General features: G+C 51.9%; 7 protein-coding genes across 7 annotated transcripts; 3 read left to right on the top strand and 4 right to left on the bottom strand.

Moving 5' to 3' along the window:
* Positions 1 to 743: 743 nt before the first annotated feature.
* On the top strand, positions 744 to 2,528 carry KD926_002874 (putative C2H2 finger domain protein; the record flags this gene model as incomplete). The annotated part of the gene is made up of 1 exon (XM_053094444.1): positions 744 to 2,528. The coding sequence occupies one exon, from the start codon at positions 744 to 746 to the stop codon at positions 2,526 to 2,528; it is 1,785 nt and encodes a 594-aa protein (XP_052950791.1).
* Positions 2,529 to 3,469: 941 nt separating this feature from the next.
* On the bottom strand, positions 3,470 to 3,682 carry KD926_002873 (dolichyl-diphosphooligosaccharide--protein glycosyltransferase subunit 4; the record flags this gene model as incomplete). The annotated part of the gene is made up of 1 exon (XM_053094443.1): positions 3,470 to 3,682. The coding sequence occupies one exon, from the start codon at positions 3,680 to 3,682 to the stop codon at positions 3,470 to 3,472; it is 213 nt and encodes a 70-aa protein (XP_052950790.1).
* Positions 3,683 to 5,374: 1,692 nt separating this feature from the next.
* Positions 5,375 to 7,102, top strand: KD926_002872 (Zn(II)2Cys6 transcription factor; the record flags this gene model as incomplete). The annotated part of the gene is made up of 1 exon (XM_053094442.1): positions 5,375 to 7,102. The coding sequence occupies one exon, from the start codon at positions 5,375 to 5,377 to the stop codon at positions 7,100 to 7,102; it is 1,728 nt and encodes a 575-aa protein (XP_052950789.1).
* Positions 7,103 to 8,167: 1,065 nt separating this feature from the next.
* On the bottom strand, positions 8,168 to 11,497 carry KD926_002871 (TBC domain-containing protein; the record flags this gene model as incomplete). The annotated part of the gene is made up of 1 exon (XM_053094441.1): positions 8,168 to 11,497. One exon carries the CDS (start codon positions 11,495 to 11,497, stop codon positions 8,168 to 8,170), a length of 3,330 nt encoding a protein of 1,109 aa, XP_052950788.1.
* A 1,423-nt stretch (positions 11,498 to 12,920) lies between these two features.
* Positions 12,921 to 17,600, bottom strand: KD926_002870 (uncharacterized protein; the record flags this gene model as incomplete). Its single annotated transcript, XM_053094440.1, has 1 exon — positions 12,921 to 17,600. One exon carries the CDS (start codon positions 17,598 to 17,600, stop codon positions 12,921 to 12,923), a length of 4,680 nt encoding a protein of 1,559 aa, XP_052950787.1.
* Positions 17,601 to 18,725: 1,125 nt separating this feature from the next.
* On the top strand, positions 18,726 to 19,814 carry KD926_002869 (SDR family NAD(P)-dependent oxidoreductase; the record flags this gene model as incomplete). Its single annotated transcript, XM_053094439.1, has 2 exons — positions 18,726 to 18,850; positions 18,995 to 19,814. 2 exons carry the CDS (start codon positions 18,726 to 18,728, stop codon positions 19,812 to 19,814), a joined length of 945 nt encoding a protein of 314 aa, XP_052950786.1.
* Positions 19,815 to 20,423: 609 nt separating this feature from the next.
* Positions 20,424 to 23,245, bottom strand: KD926_002868 (DENN (AEX-3) domain protein; the record flags this gene model as incomplete). The annotated part of the gene is made up of 2 exons (XM_053094438.1): positions 20,424 to 22,799; positions 22,871 to 23,245. 2 exons carry the CDS (start codon positions 23,243 to 23,245, stop codon positions 20,424 to 20,426), a joined length of 2,751 nt encoding a protein of 916 aa, XP_052950785.1.
* Between the last annotated feature and the right edge of the window lie 424 nt (positions 23,246 to 23,669).

Here is a 23,669-nt window from a genome sequence, read left to right as displayed (position 1 = left end):
TCCCAACATGGTCCGGTTTCGCAACATGATGCGAACTAACGAATCCTTGTGGAGGAACGTCGATGTGAAAATCTTTGGTCATGCCAATGATGCTTGTCAAGCTTCAGGTTGGTGGTGACCCGGTGCCTCCAGAGTTTAAAGGATGGATGTCGAGTGAGCTCTGGCTGTTAGGCTTTGCGCATTTGCTTGACACCTTGCCCGAGCTTTGGACAGTGGTGAGGTCATTGTGAGTCGCCGGTGACAGTATTAGACAGACGATTATCTGTCAATAGATCATGTCTTTGTGTGCAGTAATTTCTGCAACGCGTTTGTAGCCCAAGGAAGACGAAGTTGAATAGCTGAAGAACAGAAGGCCGGCTGGCGGCAAGGAACGAGCCGGACGTTGTGCGTCACATGACCGTACTAAGGCACTGTCGCCCGATGATTGGCTGACACGTAATCTGTCGCAGACCCATACAGGCGGATCTGATCGCCTGGCAGAAAAGTAGCCGCAGGGTTCCATTGGAGAGATAAGGATGGCGGTAAGGAGTTGGTGCCTTTCGGCGCATCAAAGGTCCTATCGCGACGGGCATCGCGAGACAACATTACCCGCTTTCACCAGGTGTTCTCAGGAACAAGTAAGCCAACGTGACCTCATTCTTGCATTCATGTGTTAATCCGTCTATGAGTATCTCGGTTCATCATATTTCCTTCCAATATGCCCACAGAATAATAATCAAGGACTATGACCTCCGCCGCGCAAGATGTCGGACCAAGATTATTACTGGCTTCAAAGCTTCCTGCAGCCGGGTGTCTACCAGCATCCTCTGAGATACGATGATCCTCCGATGCCATCGCTCCAGGGATTTCCTGGGCCCAATGACAACCAGCCTCTACCGTCTGGGACATCTTCTCAGTTCCATAATCCTCAGATGCCATCCTCCCAAAGAATGTCCACCGCCGAAAACACCCCACCTCTACCATCTCGATCTTTTCAGTCCTACGCATCTCCGTATGGCTCACAACCTCAGACTCGACCTCAATCCCAGTCTCAATATCAGCCTCCACCGACGGCCCAATCCTCACTTCACTCTCAGCCTCCGGCCCAATTTCAGCCGCATTCTCGACCCCCGCCTCAGTCTTCAGTACAACCTCAGAGATATGTGACACCAAGCAATATCATGTGCCCAACTCATGCCGTCTCAGCTGGTCCGTCACGTTTATTCGCGATTTCTCGGCCACCATACACAACACCAGGCCAGGCCCATAATCCCAGTAATCTCGACTCCAACAATCCGAAGCCTAGGCCTCCTCCGAGTCAAGCTCCGAGTCAGACCCCGAGTCAGGCCCCTAGTCAGGCTCCGAGCCATGATACCCACGATGCCAAGAGACGCCGCATTACCGATTCAAGTTTGAATTTCTCTACCGCTAGAATGTACAAACCGCCTACCAGTCAAGGCTCAATTCCCGGGGGTACGCCGGGTGTTGGAAAGTTTGCCTCATTCAACTACTCTCCGAAGGATCCTACGAGCAACGTGGGCATCAAAAACCGATCGGATATCGCAGAACCCATGAATCCGGCCGATGCTGCGCAGAAAGAGACGTACGATCCCTCGACAATTGCAAGAGATGTGTTGATCGCGGTGGGACGTCACCCAACCGAGAACTGCTTAAACCACCATTTGCTTCGCCTGCGCGACGTTTTCCCCCTCCTTGGTATCTCGTCGGATTTGGAGACCTTTCGTTGGGACTTGGTAGATCAATCGGCACAGCGCGCGACTACTGCACGTGACCCCGTCCAAATCCACGCGCCCGCGCCCGCGCCCGCGCCCGTGCCCACACCAGCGCCTGCACCAGGTTTCGGCGTCCTGGCTCCGCCTGCCGCTCCGCCAGTAGTAGTACCTGTCAACAAACCCACCGCCCAGCAACTGCCACTACCACCACCCAAGCCCAGACAAGTGCTTGGGACACCTGCCCAGCAGCAACCCCAGCACCTTGCACAAAATTATCGGATTTCTCTTCAGGTCCAAATTAAGCCTACCCCACCCCCACCACAACCGCCTTCACGGACACCGCAGCCGACCGTACAGCCTCCTCCGCCAAAGTCTCAGACCACGCCCAAATCGCAACAAAAGACTCCGTCGCAGTCGCCGGCAAAACCAGTCACGCCAACCGTGCAAATACCATCGGTGAAAATGCCTGGGAAGAGGCCCCCCGGCAGACCACCCGGTCGGCCCCCTGGAAGTACTAACAAGGTCCAGAAGGTCCAGCTGGCTGTCCCTCCCCCAAAGGTCAATTACCCGGTTTTTGCGTGCGGTTGGGAGAAATGCCAGTCTGAGGTGCACAACCTTGAAGTTCTGAAAAAACACATCTATAAAAGTCATGTTACGTACAGCATTTCTTGTTCGTGGAAGGACTGCGACGAGACACAGAACATGCCGGCTGCCGCGCTCTACAAGCACATTAAGAAAAAGCACATTGACCCCATTGCTTGGAAATTGGGCGATGGGCCGTCAGTACCTAGAACGGGTGAGAAAGCATCTAGATGACTTGCATTTCGATTGCATTAGTTTTGTTTTCTATGAAAGGAGAATAATTGTTAATTATGGTTTGAATTATTCATGTCACAGGCGATACTAGCACGACCGCTAGTCCGGGACCTTTTACCCTTCCGGCCTCTAACCAACCTCAAGGCGAAGATTCCCTCATATTCCCAGCCAGTTACAGCTCGATCCGCGCGTTTAATAAGGTTCATGGGAAAAATACACAACATGCCAAAGCTCAAGAGATATTAAAAGCTGTGCAAAGACTCAAAGAGCAGATTGGCGTTGGTCTGGACCCGGGTGGGTGTCAGCTGGCGACACCCACCCGAAACCATAGACTGAGTAAAGAGGAGGACTTCTATGAAGTGATAACGGACGGATGAAAACTATGGGCGGGATTCTCCCACATTTTGTGGACCGAGAGCCGTTGGATCTCGGTTTCCTCGACCTACATTGCATTGGATCGGTGCGCTTCTCAGGATATGGCGTTCCGGCACATCGAGCGAACATTTGCGTTGTTATTTTTCTTTCAGGATTCCCCCCCCTTCGTATTTTGTACTTTTACTGTATCCTCCCGAGTCACGCAGGACTGACAAATGCCCCTGCCAAAAGACGATTGGTTATTTGGTAGCCCGTGGTTAATTGAAATAATGGAATAGCTATCCCAGTATCATACACCACCTATCTATCTCGTGCAAACACCCTCCAATCCAGGAATTATAAAAGCAGGGGGTATCCATCCATATCAACGCTGGTATCTTAATCTTAACCTATTCACTTTGCAACCTCACACCTGCGATCACTCAAACGTAAAGCCATTGATTAATTGATTGTATTGCATTGCAAAGCATTGCGCTCACACCAACCAACCAACTAGCCTAGTGATTGATTCTTTCTCCCCCTTACACTCCACAGCAAGGAAGCAACCAAGCACCCGAAGTAATTGTTTATTTATCCTTCCCACTCGACACGCCGCCCTCTGCCGAAACAGACGAACCAGCCGCCACGGAAGAGCCCGTCGCTTTCTTGCCCTTCAATGCGCCCGCATCAAGAGTGTCGTCTTTAGAGTTGACTTCGAGGAAATGGTACAGCACGATCATCATCATGGCGCAGGAGCCGAGGAACACGGCAAGACGGTGGAGATCGTCGTCGGAGATCATTTTGAATAGAGTGGGGATGTGTAGATTAGGACGCGGAGAGAAGGAAGGTGATATTCGTATCGATGGAAGCGATGGATCGGATTAACGGGACGAGCTACCCAGGGGACAAGAGGTATAGGTAAATCGGAAGTTGATAGCTGAACCGGAGAAGCCACGTTAGCTCCTCACGTCACGACCACCGACTAGCATGGAAGAAGGAAATCAACTCACGTTTTGGAATCGCGGATAGGAATTGAAATTTAGGTATGAGTTCCTTACACGCCTCAGGACCAGGAGGGTAGGATGGAATCAGGGAGGATGGAAGTGGTGGGTAGGTAGACGATGCGCAATCGTAATCTACGGGATTAAGGTTGCTCTCTCCCGCGGCGGCCAGAAAAGTGACACCTAAGGCAGAAACTCTGCTCTTGACACCTGAGGCGCATATTCCTCCCAATCTGAATCGAGCTCATCCCGGCGTATCGCAGGTCGCCACAACGGTCGAAACTTAATTTCTACACCGAGTCATGGCGGTTCTTCTTTTCTTTCATCTGGTTTGTTCGTGCTAGGATTCGGTGTGACATTCCCTTTTCGTACTTTGGATTGTTGGTGGTTTTCTCGCTTCCTATGGTAAGGATTATTGGTCTTGGTATTGGATGGAATGGGCTGGGAACGATCATAAAACGGCAAGGAAGGCTTTCATGATGCATCGGGCATCAATTTTAGGGAAGATCCTTGTAATATTTGATGGTCTATTTCTTTTTCCGGCCAAAAACTGTGAATTGGCTGCATCTTGTTGTTCTACAGGTTCCTTGGCAATGGCACTCTTGAAGCCGGGGAGATGTGATGATTTTCTCTGGACCAATTGAGTAAAAGCTTTCGCCATTAAATATCTCGCAGCAATAATTATTTGAAAGGAATAGAAAGGCAATAGAGAAAACCACTGGGAATTCCTCCCACCCTTGCAGAATGTGCTGTCAGAGCGTTGGTCTCACAACGGCTTCAAGATCGATAGCTTCAGGAATCCTTTCTTGGCTCCACTTTGACAGGCTAACGGACTGTCCGGTGGATCCGCCTACTGGTTGGTAGGTCTGCACCTGGATTTTCTCTGGATTAATTGGCGTCCAAGACTCCAACGGCGCCCTCGACGGGTGTCTAATCCTGTTTATGAAGGAGAGACACTGCATAAGTCACGAACTAGTCAACTGACTACTGGACTAGTTGTGATTTGTTTGTTAGAGAAGAGGATTAGATTAGCTAATCTGCCTGCGGGGAGAGAATCCGTACCTGTGCCGACACCTGATAATCCAGGCAGGTGCTTTGCATGTTTTGCTCGGCTTGGGGATCGGCTGGGATCGACTTCTTCGCTCTTCTTCTCTTTTTTCTTTTTTCCTTCTTTCCCTTGTCGCTCCTTCCACCCTGCTGGGTTGTCTGTGCTCCCGATTTTTTCTTTTTTCTTTCTTTCTTTTTTCCTTTTCTTTTCTTCTTCTTCTCCTTCCGGCCCGTGACGCTCCACCAATCTCCCCGCCTCGCCCACACGCCAATCTCGATCAATCTACCCACTTCCTGCACAGTTACTGACTGTCCTTTTTTAAAAATCGCTCCCCCCCTCTTCTTGATTTATTCTTCCTCTTCCGTGTTTTAGTTTATTTCTAGGGATATATGGGTGGCCTAGTCAAAATTCGAACAATTCACCGTCTCTACTAGTCCGTCAAGATGAACGAGCCATTCAACCCCCCCATGAACACAAACGCAACCGCCGTCCCTAAAGGCGCTGGACCTTCGCTCTTGGCCTGCCTGACTTGCCGACACAAACATCTGAAATGCGATGGCAAGACCCCCATCTGCGGTCGATGCCTAGCCACGAGCTCTGAATGCCAATATACCCCTTCTCGTCGCGGTTATAAGGGTCCCTCGAAGAAGCGCCGGGCCAATCCGTCTTCCCCCGACCAGCTGGCCGCGGACCTCGCCTTCGACCCCCAGAACGTTGGCTTGATCAACGTTCCTACCGACTGGAGTCTCCAGGCCAGCTTGCAATATATGCCGCCGCCTCCTACGACTCTGCCCTCGACCTCCTCCGGTAGCCCTCTGTTAACCAACACCAACACCTCCGAATCGTCGCAACCTGTCCGATTTGACCCTCTCACCCCCGACTCGTCATCCGCCATTGGCAATGATGGCTACCTCATCGATATCTATTACACCTTCTTCCATCCTTCACACCCAATCCTCCCGCCTCTGCGTCACTTCCAGAAATTCTACATTCCGCCCTTCCTCGAGCATGTGATCAAGTTCGTCGGTTCCCATTTCACCCAGGCCACCTCCAGCGAGCCGTATCGACCTACCGTGAAGACGTCGGTCATGGAGCAAGACGGCACCATCGAAAAGTTGCAGGCGCTGGTGATCCTAGCCATCGTGCTTCATTCGCGCAATGAACGGGGCGAGGCCGGAGAATGTCTCGCCATGGCGGTTGACCTCGCCTTTGAGCTGGGACTGCACACCGAAAGCTATGCGGCCAGGATGGGTGAAGGGGATCCGGTGCGGGAGGAGAGCTTGAGGCGAACTTGGTGGGAGTTGTTCATCATCGAGGGCATGTTGACCGCCCTGGGCGTCCAGCAGATCTTCCGCACGAGCTTAGTGCCCCCGGAGGTCCCGCTGCCCTGCGAGGAGCGAATCTACCAAGATGGATTGACACCACCCCCGCCCCCGACAATCGCGCAGTTCGATGATCGGGTCTTCGCCGACGAGGAGCGGGACTTCTCGTCCTTCACCTACCGTCTGGAGGCCGTCCGCATTCTCGGCCGCGTGGTGGCCATCCAAGACATGGTCGAGGGCCAGCAGGATCACGTCGAAGCCATCGACGCGCGCATTACCAGTTGGTTCCACCACCTGCCCGAAACCAAGGCCGAACTCCTGCGGTCGGACGGCACAGTAGACGAGATGATGTTCCAGGCGACGATGATTGTCAACGGCGCCGCCATCTACCTCCACTTCCCGCGCTCTGACCTGCTCTCGTCGCCCGCCGTCGCCGCGGAGGTCATCTGCGGCCACACCGGGCCGTGCAGTATCCCGGCCTTCTCGCACCACGCGCACGCCATGAAGGCCGTCAAGGCCTCAAGCGAAATCTCCTCCCTAGCATCGATCCGCATGCCCGTCTTCAAGCATACCCCGTTCTTCATCTGTGCCCTCGTCATGAGCTCCATCGTGCAGCTGGCTGCCTGCTCCGTCAAGGCCGGACAGATGCCCGACCCCAGTCGGGACCGACTTACGCTGACCATCGGCGTCTTCAAGACGCTCGCCCGCACCTGGGCCATCTCGCAGACCATCATGCGGCAGATCAAGGCTGTGGCTCGCGACGTCATGGATCTCGGATTACGTCCGACCATCGACCAGATCGACTTGACGACTGTTCTTGACAATAACGGTCGATTCTGGATGTCTTAAAGAGAGAAACAGGAAAAGAGAAATACATTTCAATACAAGCAAGCAAGCAAGCAAGCAAGCAAGCAAGCAAGCAAGCAAGCAAGCAACCATGAATGAATTAAATCAATCTTTATAAACATTTTGCATCGTCATGAAAAACCTTTGCATTTTGATATATTTCGGGTGGGACTAGTTGTTTCCACTCCACCATATTTCGGCTTTTCTTGTCTTTTTTTTTTTTTTTTTTTTGCATTTCATTTCATTATCTATCTGCTATGTTTAAATCCTGTTGATATGTTCTGTTATGTCATGGCTTGATATCCGACTGATATTGATGTTGATGTTGATATTAAATACTGCTTTTCCAAGACTATAATGATACCCTTTTTCAGCCGCATATTCGTTCTGGATCTAAGATATCTGTAATGGAGTCGATCTTCATTTATTGATTCATGGTTCTATATATATGTGTCGACAAGACTAGACAAAGCCCCTAGTCTACTTAACCAGTCAATTGAGTCCCCAAGTCGCTGAGTCGCTAACAGGCTAAAGTGGGCGTGGCAGGAAACAACAGGAAACTAAGGCAGGTAGCTAGACAGATTGTTGCATAGATGGAAATGCGTAAACGGCCAATATAAAGAACGAAATGAATGAAGGAATGTAAATGATAAAAACAAAAAACTATTCTAAACCTTGAATGATATTAACGCCGTATCCATTTAATTTACTCAAGAGATTCCAGTCATGCCTTGCTATTAGGATGAAAATCAAGATAAAAAAAGATAACCCCCAGCCAAAGAAAAAAAGGCCCCAGTCTATAGATAGATGAATGAACAGAATGCGCATGAACATGAACATGAAAGTAAAAAGAAAGATGTAAAGAAAGACGAAGAGATGGTATCATGGACATGAAGAACAACGATGAAGCTTTAAAAAAATGATGGAAACACCTATTGATGGGTATGAATGAGCGCAAAAGGAAGGTAGGGGTATATAATCCGATGAATGGGTCTTCTTTTGGAAAAATGAATGAAATTTTGGGAGGATGGAATACGGTGGAGGGAGATGTATCAATCAATATGTGGATCAACTGTCAGTATCTGCATTTGACTGACCACCTCCGAATTCTCGCATTTCTCGTAACGCGTCTGCTCTGCGTGCCACCACGTCTTCACGACGGACGACGTTGCGCAAGGCTTCACTGGCTTGGATCAGGCCGTCGATGCTGATGGCGTGGTTGGTCATTTGATGGTTGATGTAGGTGTATATTTCCGCGGGCGTGGAGCAGGTAGTCAGAAGCTGCTGCTCGTTCAGTTTCAAGAGTGCAAGGGCGACTTGGAAGAGGAATGTGCTGCCGCCGCCGCTGCCGGACGCAACATCATTGGCGGCGGATGCGTTGGCATCGTTCGCGTCTCGAGGAGCGGTGGTGGGTTGGTTGGTCGAGGCGCTGGAGCTGTTGCTGTTGTTCACGACACTGGTGACGTTCAGACACAGCACCACGTCCCAGACACGATAGAGTGCCTCGGCGGAGAGACAGTCGGTGAAGACGGATAGGAACCATTGGAATGTCAACGCCTCCAGCTCGACGCCCAGTGTCTCGAGATGGGCCGCTAATTTGGGCAGCACCTGGGAGATGTACTGCCGCAACACAACTTGATCGGCGCGAGACGCAAGAAGACCATGATCGTAGTAATGCTGCGGGAGAATGACCTCGATCATCGACGCTAGGATCCAGAACGCATCCTCGGCAGTGGGGGTGATCAGCAGCAAAGACGCGGCGATGAGGTTCATACCCTGGCAGTACCCAACTTCCGGGTTGCGTCGGGAATACGCCAGGAGAACCTCCTTCAATTTCGCCACACCGGGTCCCTTCCGAAAGAACACGTTATCTGTCAGGGTACGGTTGATGTCCATGTCGATTTGCGAAACAACCGACGCATCAGGATCGTGGCCGTCTGTACCTTTCACGAGCTCATCATAGTAGCCCGGTATCCGCATGGACGACGCGCCACTGCATTCGGACCAGACCTTGGCGCGGAGAGCGACGGGAATGCCGCCGAGTACAAGCGTCCGAAACTCACGCCATTTAGCACGGCCTACCTTGCCCTTGTTTCCGAGGCCAGAAATACCCACCACTTCACCGTCGGCGAGAGACGCTTCCGGAGTGTCAACAGATTGCAAGGGTCGGTCTGCTGCGGCCGCTGCGGCCGCCGCAGCCTCGCCTTCTTTCCTGCGCTCTGCTCGCACCTTGCGGAGGAACTCATTCCATCTGACTGTTCTGTCGCGCTGTAAGGTGTCATGAAGATCGGTGAGCTGCTCAAGAAGCAGCTTGACAGGTTCATTCTCCTTCGCCGCGGAAGACGTGGCTGTCACGACCGGCTCATCGCTCGACACGCCGGAGAATTCAGGACGATCGGCCGTGATCGTAGATGTAGATGCCGACGGTTCAAGATTTTGATTGAATGAAAGGGAGCCGCGTTTGTCAACGCTTACTGCTGGATTCCGCGGGGGTTCCCCAGTAGTCAACGACACGATAGGACCGGCAGACGGCGTGTGAGACAGTAACTCTGCCGGGCCCGTGGCAATTTTCAAGTAATCCTGCCATCTCCGAATCGCAACGCTACCGGCCTCTGGGTCCTCGGGAGATGCCGAATCCGGGGAGCGCTGAGATTCTGTAGCAGACGGTGGCTGATTTAGGGATTCGCGCTCGTCATCAACGTCAGAATTTTCGCTTCGAAAGCTACTGAGGGTTTCCGCGATGCTCAGACGATTGCCGGCATTCTTAAAGGAGCCGGCATCTCTTTGTCTCTTCTTTCGACGCTGGTCGTAAATGAATCCGAATCTGTCGGTCAAAAGCTCACCGGGCTGGTAGTTGTAAATGTGAGACAGCGTTGGGGGTCGTGACTCCATCGGGAGGATGGCATCCATCTCCACAGGCCCAAGGTTGGTTGCGTTCTTGTCGGCACTCTCCGAGGCGGATCCATGCGAAACGCTGGCCGCATTCCTCCGCGCGACTTGGTTCGATCTGGATAGACTGGCCGGTCCGTTTGACAACCGTCCCGACGGCGCGCCATGTATACTGGTATTGCTATTGATTCGTTTCAAGGCTGCAACCGCCGACATGGCGCCTTTGGGGTTCGCCTGGGCTGCGGATGAATCGGCCTTACTTCGCTCCCGCATGTTTGACGAAGCTGCGGTGCGCGCGCTGTCCGCATCGTTTTCGTCCTTGCCCGACTGGGAGTTCCCTGCGAACAGTTTGAGGGTCCAAGACGATAGTGATTTTGAAGACTTGCGAGAGTGGACACTGTTGTCATCGCCATTGGAAGTCACACCCAGCTGCCATTTTCCTTCCCCGGCCAGAGGCACCGCCTGTCCATTGGGTGGCGGCTGGAAGAGCTGGTCGTCGAGAGCCTTGCGTCGAGCCAATGAGGGGTTGCTGGCGTTGCGCGGTTGCTGGCCCTCTTCCTCGATCTCCCCAACCTCACTCATAATGCTGCTCGCACGGCTGGTCTTGCGACTGCCGGCTGTGCTTCCAAAGATATAATCCTGCCAGTTGCGCAGGGAACTCTGTCTCTTGCGAGTCGTTCCCGATTCCAGGCTCGAGGTGCCCGACCGGGAGTCGCCCTCGAGACGTTGTTGCGGACGGAGGGTGGCCTGGGCCTGCGGCGCTGGATCCGAGGTTTCCTCGTGCGTATCCGTGCCTACGCCATCGGTCAAGGCTTGCTGCATTAGCCCGTGGACGCCAGAAGGAGAATTGACCGCTGGTTCCATGTGATTACCGTCATCTGCCTGATCCCGGTCCGATTTGTTCGGAGCATTCTCCAGTGCATATAACCGCCGCTCGATGTCTTGGTTCGAGACCGAGACCTCCCGCAGCATCCTCTTCAGCTCTCTCTCCCGCGCGTCGGCCCGTTGCCGCAGCGCCGAGACCTCGGCATCGCGCTGCGCCAAGTCGCGGGCAAACTGTCGAACCAACTTGACGGCTCCCGTGCCTGCAATCAATCGCTCGATGTGCGCATCGTCCGCCAGATGCAGCGCACCGGGGACGTCGCGGATCGGGACCGAGTCCCCGAACAGAGAAGCTCGACCCGAGGGCGGCGGGACCCCACCGGTCAACTTGGCCAGGGTCGCCCGGCGGTCTCGACTCGTGTCGCTGGCGGCATCACCATTATCGCTATCCAACAACGCGTTTGACAAGGCGCTATTCAAGGCGGGCTGGCCGAGGAATCCCTCGGGCGAGCGATCGGGCGAAAGCGAGGGGAACGAGGTCAGGTCGGTGGTGGTGTTGGACGAAGCCGATAGACGTTTCTGGGGGATGGCGCGGACGGTTTTCGCCTTCTGGCTATGTCGTGAGGACGAGGAGGTGCGCGACGACGAGCGACGCAGCAGCTGTTGTCGGGCATCGTGCTCCGCCATGGCTCGTGGGGCGGTGAACAGACCAGACGCAGGGTTTGGCGAGTGCAGACTTCATGAATGCGTGTGGATTCGTGTGTCGGCTCTCATTCGAGGCGATCGAGATATGAAGGCCAACTATAGTGCAGAGGATCGTTCAAGAAGCGTGTGAACGTAGGCGAAATGGGATTGATGAAGAGACGGGACTTTTTTGTGCGGTGGGATGGCGTAATCGTTGTTTGGGCGATAGATAAGAAGGACCGCTGGCTGCTCCACTTCAAACGGACAATGACTCAAAGACGGGGTCTGGTGTTTTATATCAAGGACCACCCCGGAGGGAGAGAAAGAAGGCGCAGACCAGGGAGAGGCGGGTCGAGAGGGCGAGAGAAAGGGAAGATAAAAAACAAAAGCGATGGAATGCCCGAGGTGTTTCCCATGACGTGTGGCCGCGCGCAGCTGACTGACGGTCACGTGAGCAGCCCGGTGATGTCAGGTCGGCCGTTCTACAGATTTACTGATCTACAGTTTATAATTTAATATGTAAAGAGTAATCATCATTTCCATGTTTCGCATTTTAGTCCTGACAGTCGGTGGCCAACAACCCTGTGCTGATTACCTAAGCACCTAACTTTGCACCAAATGCTGACAAAATCTCACTCGAGGGTTCCAGAACAAAATCACCCCTGACAAAGGACCCTGTATGCCAATCAGTTTGACTAAGAAGCTAAGATCCAGACTAAGTGGAGAATGCACTTTCGACATCATCGGGCAGAAGCTTTCATCGTTCTGGAACATGGTACACCGGTGTAGATACTCTGGTAGTGTCCTCCGCAGCGCGGCTCTTTTCCGCGGTGCCAGCTCAGAAGTGTGGGTATACCAGACACGGAGTGCCCACAGGACAGAAATGAGTAGCCTCCTTGCTTGAGGGAGTATGAAATCATTGATGTGTTTGCTGTGCATGAAATGATGACTATATTTGTTTGCACCAGACTGGTAATTTTCTTCTGTCGGCAGATGTCATTCAACTGTGTAGAGCGTTCAAGGGACTATCGATCTTCGGATATTCGTTGTAATGGTAAATGCCTACCGAGCATATTGAGAAACTGAAGAGCGTTTCTTTTCAAATGATTCTATGAGGGAGCATTAAGATATGAATTATGGGTGAGAAAGGCTGTACAAACCAGCTTTGTCCTTCCAGAAATCCGAATGTGCCATTTGTTTCGTTTCGAAGAGAGATTCTTTCATCATATTTACTATTATCTTGTCCGTCTCTTTCAAATTTTCGAGAAACTACACACTGGTTATGGTCGCGCACGAGGAAACTATGCCTTAAGCCATTCGCGATGGCCGACTGTAGCGAAGACAGAGAGGTGGGTGTGGGCTGGGAAATTTTCCCGAATTTTTCTCTATGTGAGTGGCTGGTTGTCAGTCAGTCAGCCAGCTCTAACTAGCTCTGTGGCGGTTGACTTTGGGCAGAACTTAGTGAGATAGACTGACCCAAGGCAGTATAATCCTCATTTTCCTTTCTGTCTTCATCGGATTCGCCTTCACCACTGGATTTGTACTCAAAGAATTCAAACCGATCCTCACTCTCATCTGTTTCATCAACAGGCATCGTGAGCGGGATTAACCCCTCTACAGCCCTGGTCGCGTAGTCGAGTTTCTCTCTTTGCTCACAACTACTCACATCTATTGTGCCTGACCCCTCTGGCATATGCAAATAGACATGGTCATCCCATAGAAAACAGTAGAGATCTCCTTTCAAGCTTCTTTCAAACCATAGGCAGAATATCCTTGCCCATGTCTCTTGACCGAAACCGGAGAGCATGCTAGGAAGCCCCGTACAGGATGATAAGCACAGGCCTGCGATTTTCCTCACCTCCGCAGATTCGCTGTCCAGGAACGCGATTAGGGTGTGAACCGTCTCAACTGGTATCGTTTTCCTGCATAGCCGTGTTTTGAATGCAATGATTCCTGGTGTGAAGGGATTATACACTCTTGAAGCCAATTTAATTATTGCCATTGCTGTGGTCGAAGAGATCGCGATTGAATGTTCGAGGAAAACCTCCAATGCACTACCAGCTACGGAGTCGCTATCGCCCTCGAGGAGCGTTTCCACTAGTCCGATTGCACCCTCAGGTAATTTGGGTTGCGCCGCGAGGACTTTCAGTGCCATCGAGCGCACTGAAGGTGGGTGCGCATCTGAAAGGAATGTGATCACCTGTCGCAAACACCCATCATCTAGGTTGCGATATGCTTTCAAGATGCCCAGGGCGAGTTCGTGGAGGTTGCTTTGAGAGCCCCCAAGCCATAAATACACTTGTTCAAAGACGCTTCGATCATTCGGCAGGGCCCAGTATCGTCCTATCATATCAATCGCAGTCGAGATCAACTCGGGTGACTCCAAGCAAGATAAACAAATCTCTAATATCTTGTCCCGGGAGGGAGCATGTTTGCACCAGGCTTTCAGTGCCGCCACCTGGTCATTGGGGTTACTGTGGTAAACATTCTGGAGCAGAGCCTCGATAGTATCGGTAGATATATTGTGCTGGGCCTCTAGAGATTCGGCAGCCCTATGCCTGATCTTCCATGCCGGATCTTGAAGTAACTTAGTCAAACACTCCTGGACATCGCGACAGGCAGGAGCATGAGCTAGCGCTTTAGTTACACTGTATACCGTGCAGTCATCTTCATCATCTTGCAGATTGATGACCGCGGTAAGTAGACTTTCATCTGTTGCTATAGCCCCGTACGATGCTTGAACGGCACGGCAACTTATAACTGGGTTCTCATGTCTCAACAGGTAGATGAGCTCTGTTATAATGTTTTGTTGAAGTGTAGACTGGCGTGACAAAAGAGTTGCTGCTTCGTCGCTCCCCGTGGTAGAAACTAGGTGCACCGATGCATTCATGAATTCGTCAGGCAAATCCTTTTCAAACTGCAATTGGTCACACAAGAAGCCTTGTAACTCCTCAGATCCATTCTCCAAGATATCTAGAATCTTGTTAAAAAAGATTTTGTGGTGGCTAGCAAGAACCCCAGAAATCATTACTGAATGAGAGTTTGAGGGATCTTCGAGTTCTGCCACCTGCCGAACAAGGTTATGTGAAAGATGTGGCCGAAGGAATAAACTGAATAAAACCTTGTGTTGGCATCTGTTGGACCCTTGCGTAAGAAGATTGCTAAGCAAGCGCTCTGGGAATTCCATCTCAGAGGCAAAAGATATACCAGTTCCCAAATCCAACCACAGAAGATTTTCTAATTTTTTCTCGAGTTCACTCCTCCTCTCTTCTAAAGTGAGATTACCTTGGTCCTGCGGGATCTCGTTGAAGCAATGCATGAGGATGCGTGCGTGAACCGGACCAAGGATATCTCTTGGAAAGTCATTGAGTAGGTCGATGAATTCGAGTGAATGCTGCAAGTTCTGACTGTGTAAGATTCCCACTGCAAGTCGCCACATGATATTGTAGCGTCCATTGTATTTTTCCTGCATCAGCAGCTCTTTGGGTGAAACCTGCTTAACTCCGCTCATGTTGAGCTGAATAACATTGAGCGAGACGTTGTTGACCCAACAGCGTACAAAGTAGTTGGCCGCGAAATACTCCTGGAATGTAAGATGAATAAAATAGTAAACCTTGCTCCCAGGGCCTGAATCAACGGCACGTAAGAAGGACAGACGGTCAATTTTAGTGTCATCTATGGCAGCTATCCCAGGAAACATTTTGTAAACCTTGTGTCGAAAACGAGGTGCGAAGTCGACCGTGTTATGATAGAGACCGTTGAACGCAATTTGTTCCAGCAAGTCAACTTCCAACTTCATAGAAGCTTCCAGCTGGTCCCTGTCCAACAAAGCTTTGACTGCGATCTCTGAGCCTCTGTTAAGGCGGACAATATCTTTCCTCCACAGCCTTAGCTCAATTGCCTGGTACAGAGCCGTCATCGTTTGCGGGGGGTCCGAAAATGTTGTTTCTCCCCATGAATAGCACAATGCGTCCAGTTGAATCGGGATTTGCAACAGTCCTTTCATCAGCGACTGATTACGGATGAAATCCTTGATTTCCTGTCCCCGTACTTCGTCTGCTACAGCTCGGTCGAGATATTCAAATACTTGATCTGGTTGGAATCCGACGGTTTCAAGTTCAAGATCAAATCCTCTCCGGAACTGGTAAGGGTGGATTGCGTAAGGGCGTGACGTGATTATAACATTTCTGCGGGCGAGAAGCTGCGCGAATGGGGCTTGCTCGGCTTTGTCGGCGATCTCATCAAATCCATCAAGGATGAAAAGTGTTCGTGTATCTGATGGTTCTGCTAGCATTTCCCATAGCGCTGTCGCAAGCATTTCGCGTTCTGGTTGCCCATCACCAAACATTTTACCTATGATGAACTGTTTCAAATCAATACCTGGGTCTAGAGATCGCAGCGGAATCCAGAGTACTCGATCAAACCCCCATGAAGTAAGCTGACCACGCAACATGTCGTGAACGATCCTCTTAGATAAAGTTGTTTTCCCGACTCCTGCACGACCCCGGATTAATATCCTCTCGGGCCTGCCTTCACGACCATTTGCTAGTTTTCGTGGGCTAAATAGATCCGGTAAATGAATAGCTTTACCATTCTTTGAAGGATACACGGTCAAACGCCTTCTCAAAGACACCTCGAAGCGTTCATCGCTGGTTTCGCGCTCGGAAGATGCAGATTCCACAATTCCAAGATTGATAAAGCAGCTTTTCATCTCCAGAGGCTCTCCAGATAGGCGAAAAATCTTGAGAACATGCCAATCGTCGCGTTTGTAATACTGGGTCAGTGCAACATCAGCGTAAAATCTTTGTGCTGGATTGCATCTTATCCATGCATCTTCGAGAAGGCTCGTTCGATCTTGTTCATCAAGTCGATACTGAAATGGCTGTCGGAGAGTCGGCTCCGTTGTGATTTTAGTTCGAAAAGGGCGTCGAAACATGCAATGGCGTTCCTTGACCGATGTCTTCCATTCAGGGTGCTCGAGTGTCTCAGATAAGAGGGCAACCATTCTCTGCACCTGCTTGTCATGTCTTCTGACCTTCATCACCGATTCCAGGCTAAATGTCCACTCAATAAAATCCACAGCACTAGCCTTAGTGCCATTGTCGCCACGCAGCCAGGTTTGTTCGACTTGAGCATACAGTCCACACCAAAATTCTGAGCCAAGCTTGATCGAAATATCCCGCAGGGCGCCTTGGAGCACGTCGAATGAGTTGGCGGAGAGCAAAAGACTTGCGTACCTTAGAACTCGATACCACAGCCGCTGGTTGCTGTTTTTGTTGATATTGTTCCGTAAGGCCTCCTCCAACTTTTTCTTTTTTCGGTCTTCTAAGCGACGGTGTCCAGCATCAAGCAGATCTTTTAACAAGGCATAGAGCTCAAGGACCTCGGGGGCGGCAGTCACGAACTTGCCTGGATCCATGCTGGTGACGCCGCCGGCAATGTTGGATGCAGCGGAAATGACCTGCCCGCTGGTCTGCCAAAATAAATTCCAAACGTCGACATTATCTGGTACGCCACGCAGCGCCTCGGAGGCATAACTCGCTGCCTGAGCCAGTCGAGGTTCGTCGTGGCTCTTTAACTGGTCGAGTAGATTTACGAGTGGCTCGTATATCTCCTCTCGATTGATTCCATTCACCTTGAGGTCAATGAGCGTGTCCAAAACCGTACCCAGAAAAAAGAGGAGGTGGTATTGAGTCTGTATATCCGCCTGTTTGAATGATAGTTTCAACCGTTCAAATACACTCGTGAGCGTCGATACTGGATTGAACGACTCTGCCGCTGGGTTCGTGCGGCGGCAACGTAGAGCATAATCGAGAGATGGCAACAGGTGCCGATCGAGGATAGTACCTTCCGTGGAATATTTTGTCACAGCGTTGGTGAGAGCTCTCATCAGGTCGAAATATCTTTCTTTATCGGCGATTTGAGCCAGTCGTGAGGCCTCGAGGTAATAAGTTGCTAAGTCTTGATTCCGAACCAGATCAACCATGCTTACTACCAGCGCCTGCAAAGCCTCTTTCTCTTTACTGTTGCAGTCGGCATCACCCAGGCGCTTGATCAAGCCATTTACACTCGTGGGCCTTGGACGAACTTCAAACAGCGGTGTCATGTTCAATATTTGGCAGCAAAGATGTTGTGTTGATTGCCCTCGGAACTTGAAGTTGGCACCTGAAAAGAAGAGGGGAGTGCGGCTGACGAGCCTAATGCAAGATGAGCTGCTAACCTGATATCGATACAGGGATGTGAGCCAATGATATGCTCACACGATCATCAACGCCAGATGTATGATGGCGGAAAGGGCATTGAGACCCTAGGAAGTCTTTGTAAGAAAATTCCGCAGATCAATGGGTCGATCACAAGTAATTGTAGAGCTAAGCGCTTGACCGACGAATTAGCAGACGACCCTGAAGTGTCATACACCGGATTCCCAACTTCTGATCCTAAGTAATCGTAAGATTGCCATCCCCAGACCAAAGAAGGCTTATAGATCAGGAAGCAATTTGTAAAGCTTTCCCCGAAAACGTCATACAAAAAAGAGAAGTAAAATTGAAGAACCCTAGGCGAAGGTAGCTTGAATGAAAGTGACAGGTCTATAACCACGCCATGAAGTTATATCAAAAACAAAGGACCGACTAAGTCCGTGGAAGATCTATTGACAGTAGAACGAGTGGCGGCTGAAAATTCAGGGCCGCCTCGAGTAATTGCTGGTGTCTTTTATACTCTAATATCATCGTCATCATCTTGAACTGCGTTGATTGAAAGCTGAGGTGGTTGATATGTAGGAAGTACGGTATATGATCCCTGTGAAGATTGTAGCTACCATATTAGTTAACTGAAAAATCTTATTCACCGGCTAGATCATTTTATAAATTCACTCTACATCATGTATACATTATCGGCAAGGTCGGCCTCTACTAACTAATTATTTTCTAAAAATTACTCCGTGCCTCTGAGTACCGTGGCAATCGGTGTGGCCACTTATCTGAGATATCTAGCTTACTAATTGATGACTAAGCGAGGTCGAACCCCAGGGCAGGCGGAAGGGTACGTCCCTATGCTCCAACAAACAACCTCGGCTCCCCGCAAAAAGCAGCCGAGTTGTTCTGTCGCATAGTTACATCGTCTCACCTCCATTACCCCTAACTCTATCTCTTCCTACCTACTCTTTCTTTCATTGTCAACCCTCACATCTACACTTATCTCTATCTACTCATATATATCAGATCCACCCACCATGTCCGGTGCAGCTAAACAGCGTCTCCAAGCCCTCAGCCAACAGCTGGTCGAAGGGATCCCCGACGCCGGGTCCTTCGAGGGCGTTCCCAAGATCCGGCAAGTCGCGGGGGATTCAACAGGACCGTATGTTCTCTACCTTCTTTTTCGTCTAGAAACTATACGGACGCACGGTCATGAATATGTGGCGCACTCGGACATACATATCATATCTGCGTTCGGAGAGTTTCGCTTTCTCTTAGTCAACAGTCAACTAACACTCTCCTCCAGCCGCGTCAAGGGTAAAGTCGCCATCGTAACAGGAGCAAACTCCCCCGCCGGCATCGGCCGCGCAACAGCCTACCACTACGCCTCCAACGGCGCTCAGGCAATCTACATCTGCGATTTCACACCCACGCACCTAGAGACCTACGCGCGGGAACTCAATACCCTCTACCCTTCCGTAAAGGTCCATACCCGCCAATTCGACGCGGCCGACGAAGCAGCCACCAAGGCAGTCGTGGACGACGCAATCACGAACTACGGCCGACTAGACATCTTCTTCGCGAACGCGGGGATCGTCGGACAACCGAAGCATTTTGCCGACGTGTCAGGGGATGAGTTCATGAATACGATGAGGGTTAATGCCCTGGGGGTGTTTTTGGGCGTTAAGTATGCCTCTGCCGCGATGAAAGTCACCTCGGAAGAGAAGAAGTATCCCGGAGGATCGATAATCTGCACCGCGTCAGTGGCCGGGCTACGTTCGAATGCGGGGTCGACGGATTACTCGGCCTCGAAGGCAGCGGTGGTATCGATTGCGCAGACGAGTGCGTTTCAACTAGCCGGGTCAGGGATTCGTGTGAATGCCATCTGTCCCGGGTTGATCGAGACGGGGATGACGCAGGCGGTGTTTGACGCGGCGAGGGAGCGCGGCACGCAGCGCAAGATCGGCCAGTTGAATCCCTTGCAGCGCGGTGCTGTGGCGGATGAGGTTGCGCGCGTGGCGCTCTTCCTGGGGAGTGATGAGAGTAGCTACGTCAACGGACAGGCGTGGGCGGTATGCGGCGGATTGAGTGCAGGGCACCCGTTCGTGCCGGGCAAGCTGGCCTAATATGACGATGGAAAGGGATCTAGTGTATATACTATGCAGCAAGGAGAACTTTTGTATTCAATTCAATTCAATCTTCCAGCAGGTTACCCGCTGAGAAGACTTGGTGTTCAATTCAGAATATCTCAGACTTCGGCAGCTTTCAAAGCGGCCGGTTCCAGGAACTATAGACAAAGGGAAATATGTGGATGACAGCGAAAAATAAGGAAATCGAAATGAATGAGGACTGGGGTGGACGACACAAAAGGCCAAGACCCTTGGGTCTTGGATAAGAAGCGAAATATGAAAAGAAAAGGCCGACGAAGAAGAGTAGAACAAGCTGTGGTGAAGAAATCGAACCACCACCCAAAAATAAAACGAGACTAGAATGAGAATCAATATCCCCCAAAGAAGAATGGTAAATAAATAGATAGAAAAAATGGTCTCCAAAAAACCCCCAAGAATGGCAATAGTGGGAATATCCAACGGCAAATGATCAAGAATGTAAAAAAAATTTCAAAAGCCAAAAACTAACAACTGCCGTTGCACAACTCGCTCAAATTCGAAGAGGAGCAAGATGTCGTGTCAGAGTCGTCTTTGCATCTCATCTTTTCATCGATGGTACAAACTAACTTACGCGACCAGTCGGGGATTGCTGGTGCGCATGAGATCCTCGCTACCCTGCTTCGACAGGGTGCCAGTCTCAGTGTGGTCATCAAGACCATCGGTGTCATTGGCGTGCTCGTCATCATCTTCGACGATCCGCGTCGGGACCTCGCCGGGACCGTACTGTTGGCTCGACCTTTCCGGGAAGGTCGAGTTGCTGACCATCGACATCGACGTGCTCGACCGGTTGTGGACGAGGTCCGGCGTCGGGGGCACGCTCGAGTGTCGGTGGTCAGGGTGCAGGAAGTCCCCCATCTCGCTGCCATAACGGTGGTCATCGCCATGAGAGGCCAGGCGGTCTCCATCCTTGCCAGTCTCGTCGGAGTCGTCCTCCGCGGCATCCTGAGCCAGGTGGAGGCCCTCCACAGCGGCGGCGCACTGGTCGCTGATGCTGCGGATGATGTCCGAGATCGCATCGGTCTTGTCCCGGAGGTAGCGATCTGCCACGTCTGTAATGCTCAGACGGGCAAGACGCTTGTCACCTTTACCAAGGCTCATGAGATGCTGATCCATTTCAGGGTTCATGTCCCTCGTGGGGCCCGTCGTGGAGACGCTGGTCTCGGATCGGGAGCTGCTGCGGCTGGGGATAACCTCTTTGCGAGGCTCAACGGCAGCCGGTTCCTCGAACTTGGATGCGTCGGTGACGGCGGTCTTCTCTTCGACGGCCTCCTGCTGGGCCAGATCAGAGAGGTCGGCCGAGCTACCAATGGAGCGAACGATGTGCTCCATGTGGTGAGACTGGCCGTTGATCAGGCTCTTAAGGTGGAGCACCACACGCTGAGCATCGTCGCGTTGGCGAACGAGGTTGGTGTTGTTGTGCTGCAGGCTGGAGAGTTCCTTCTGGTTGCGCTTTCTCTCGCGCTCCAGCTCCTCAGCGATCTCCTGTTGAAGAACCAGCGCCTCCAGGGCGTCGTCCCGCTGCTTTTCGGTTCCGGACAGGCGCAGAGTGAGACGGGCGGCGTCGTCCTTCTGCTGGTCAATGAGACCGCTAAGGCGACGGTTCTCACGCTTGTGGTTCTCGATCTTGACCTTAAGCTCGGAGGTCTCCTTAGTGAGTTGCTCGGCGAATGTCTGGAACTTGAGGAACTGCTGCTTCCAGGTCTCCAATTCCTCGACCAGGAAGTTGTTGCGCTTGGTGACCTTGCTCAGCTCGGTGTCCATGCGGCCCTTGAGGTTGATGAAGTCTTGCCAGGCCTCCATGGCATCCCGCGAGTACTGGTTGCGCTCCCGGACGATCTCGTTCAGGTGGCGCATGGACACCTTGGTCATGAGAGGCTTCTTCACCGAGCCGCCGAAGATGGCCTTCATACCCGTGTTGCGTCCCAACTTCTCGCAGACGTGGTCCATGACGCCCATGACGGAATCCTGGTTCCACCACGACGGTTCCTGGACGCTTTCGACCTCGCCTCTCATCACGATGATCTGACCGGCGGGGATCAGCTTGCCGCCGGCGTAGGCCGATCGGAGGTGGTTAGGAACGCCGGAGGGCGAGACATCGCCGTTCAACGCCTGCGTCAACCGGTTGATGAACTTCGTTCGCTGTCCGGGGTTGAGAACGCTGGGCGGGCTCGAGGTCAGGACAAAGTTGCGATCCAGATCCACAACCAAGGCATCCGACGGGGCGTTAAACAGGGTTCGGCATTCCGCCGTGACACCAAGAATGTACGGACCGGGTTCTTGGACCAGGTCCTTGATGTGACGGGCATGGACCACCGGGACGTACAGCCCGCTCCACTCGTATATCCGAACGCAGTATCGGATCGTCTCAGCAGCGATGGTGAGCATGGCGGCGTAGTGACTGACAAAGATGATGCGGCGGGTCGGCGACACCGCAGCCTCGATGACACCCACGATGTTAGGGATGGACAAACAGGTGAACAGGGGCCACATGGCGAAGTTCTGGAAGCCCGTGGGGGACGAGGGGAATTGGTAGCATAGGGCATAATCCTTCATATCGATGCGAACCAGGTCGTTCAGGCGCGGGGCGGGGAAGCTCAGAATCCGCGACACTTCCTCCGCGTGGAACAAGTTGGTGGCCTTGTTCCAGTGGATCCACATCCCGCGAAGGTAGTCGCCGAGCAAGTCGTACAGGGGATATCTCGAGAGGAAACTCAAGCAGTAGGGGATCCAGTAGATCTCCTCGGGGTTATCGTAGAAGTCGGGTTCGGTCTTCTTGCGGAGTTCCCGGATGGTTTCGGCACGCTTCTCGTCGGCTCGGGACCAGACGCGCAAGGCAATACCGTAAAGAGTGTGAGACGAATCCTGCTGCAAAACAAAGGCATGGTGGGCGCAGTGAGGCTGGGTCTTGCCGGTACAGATCTCGACATCGTGAGGGAAACAGGCCTGATGATCTCGTTAGCTAAAAAATGCTCTTGGTGCGCCTATTCACGCATTTCATCGGAAATAGAACCCACCCTCATAGCCGAATGCAAGGACTTAGCAATCTCGTTATCCTGTTCCAGGCGAGGACTGCTGCCCAGGATCTCGGGCAACCAAAACTGACCCACGGCTCCCTTCATATGACCGATTTTTCCCTGGCCCGGCGAGGGAGCCTTCACCCACTGGGAAGGCTCGCGGCCGACACCACAGACCATATAGGCATGGGTGAGAGTCTTGGGCGTTTTCTGGGCCGGTTTGACGGTGGTCTGCGAAGGGATGGGTTGCGTAATGCGGGAGTGAAGCGAGGAGGTGCGACTAGGAACGACCAGCGAATTTTCTCCTTGATCGCGGGTCGTCGGCCGGTCGCGCGTCGACGGACGGGCGAAAGAGGAGTTCAGAGACGCACCCATGGTGAAGATGGGAAAGGGAAGGGCGAGTTAAAATGGCGAAATTTGATGAGGTGTATATATATAGATGCGGCGGAGTTTGTTTATCGAGCCCCAAACCGTGGTTCCGAAGATCTGGTCGAATCGGATTGTTGCTTTTTACTTGTTCCGAGAATGAACGAAAGGGATTCCTGGGGGGAGGTTCCTAGGTAATTGTAGCACTTCTCGAGTGCTACCGGCAGGCTGTGAAGAAAGGATAGACGATATTCGGAGTGGCAAGTGAGTGTCGAAGGTACTGTAGTTCTCGGTAAGGGGAGGTTAAGCGGACATGGGAGTCAGTCGTGTACAACTACAGCCTGCGAATTGACACGAGGAGCATCTCCCAGAAACCGCCACACGTTTTTTGATAGATGAACGAATTCACCCAACGTGTTGGAGCGAGGGACGA

This window comes from Aspergillus affinis, assembly GCF_023601865.1.
Source record: "Aspergillus affinis strain CMG 70 chromosome Unknown NODE_163_length_65872_cov_85_306938, whole genome shotgun sequence".
In the NCBI taxonomy this organism is placed as follows: Eukaryota; Fungi; Ascomycota; class Eurotiomycetes; order Eurotiales; family Aspergillaceae; genus Aspergillus; species Aspergillus affinis.
Note: the sequence above shows the minus strand (reverse complement) of the source record. Positions and strands in the feature narration are given on the sequence as shown.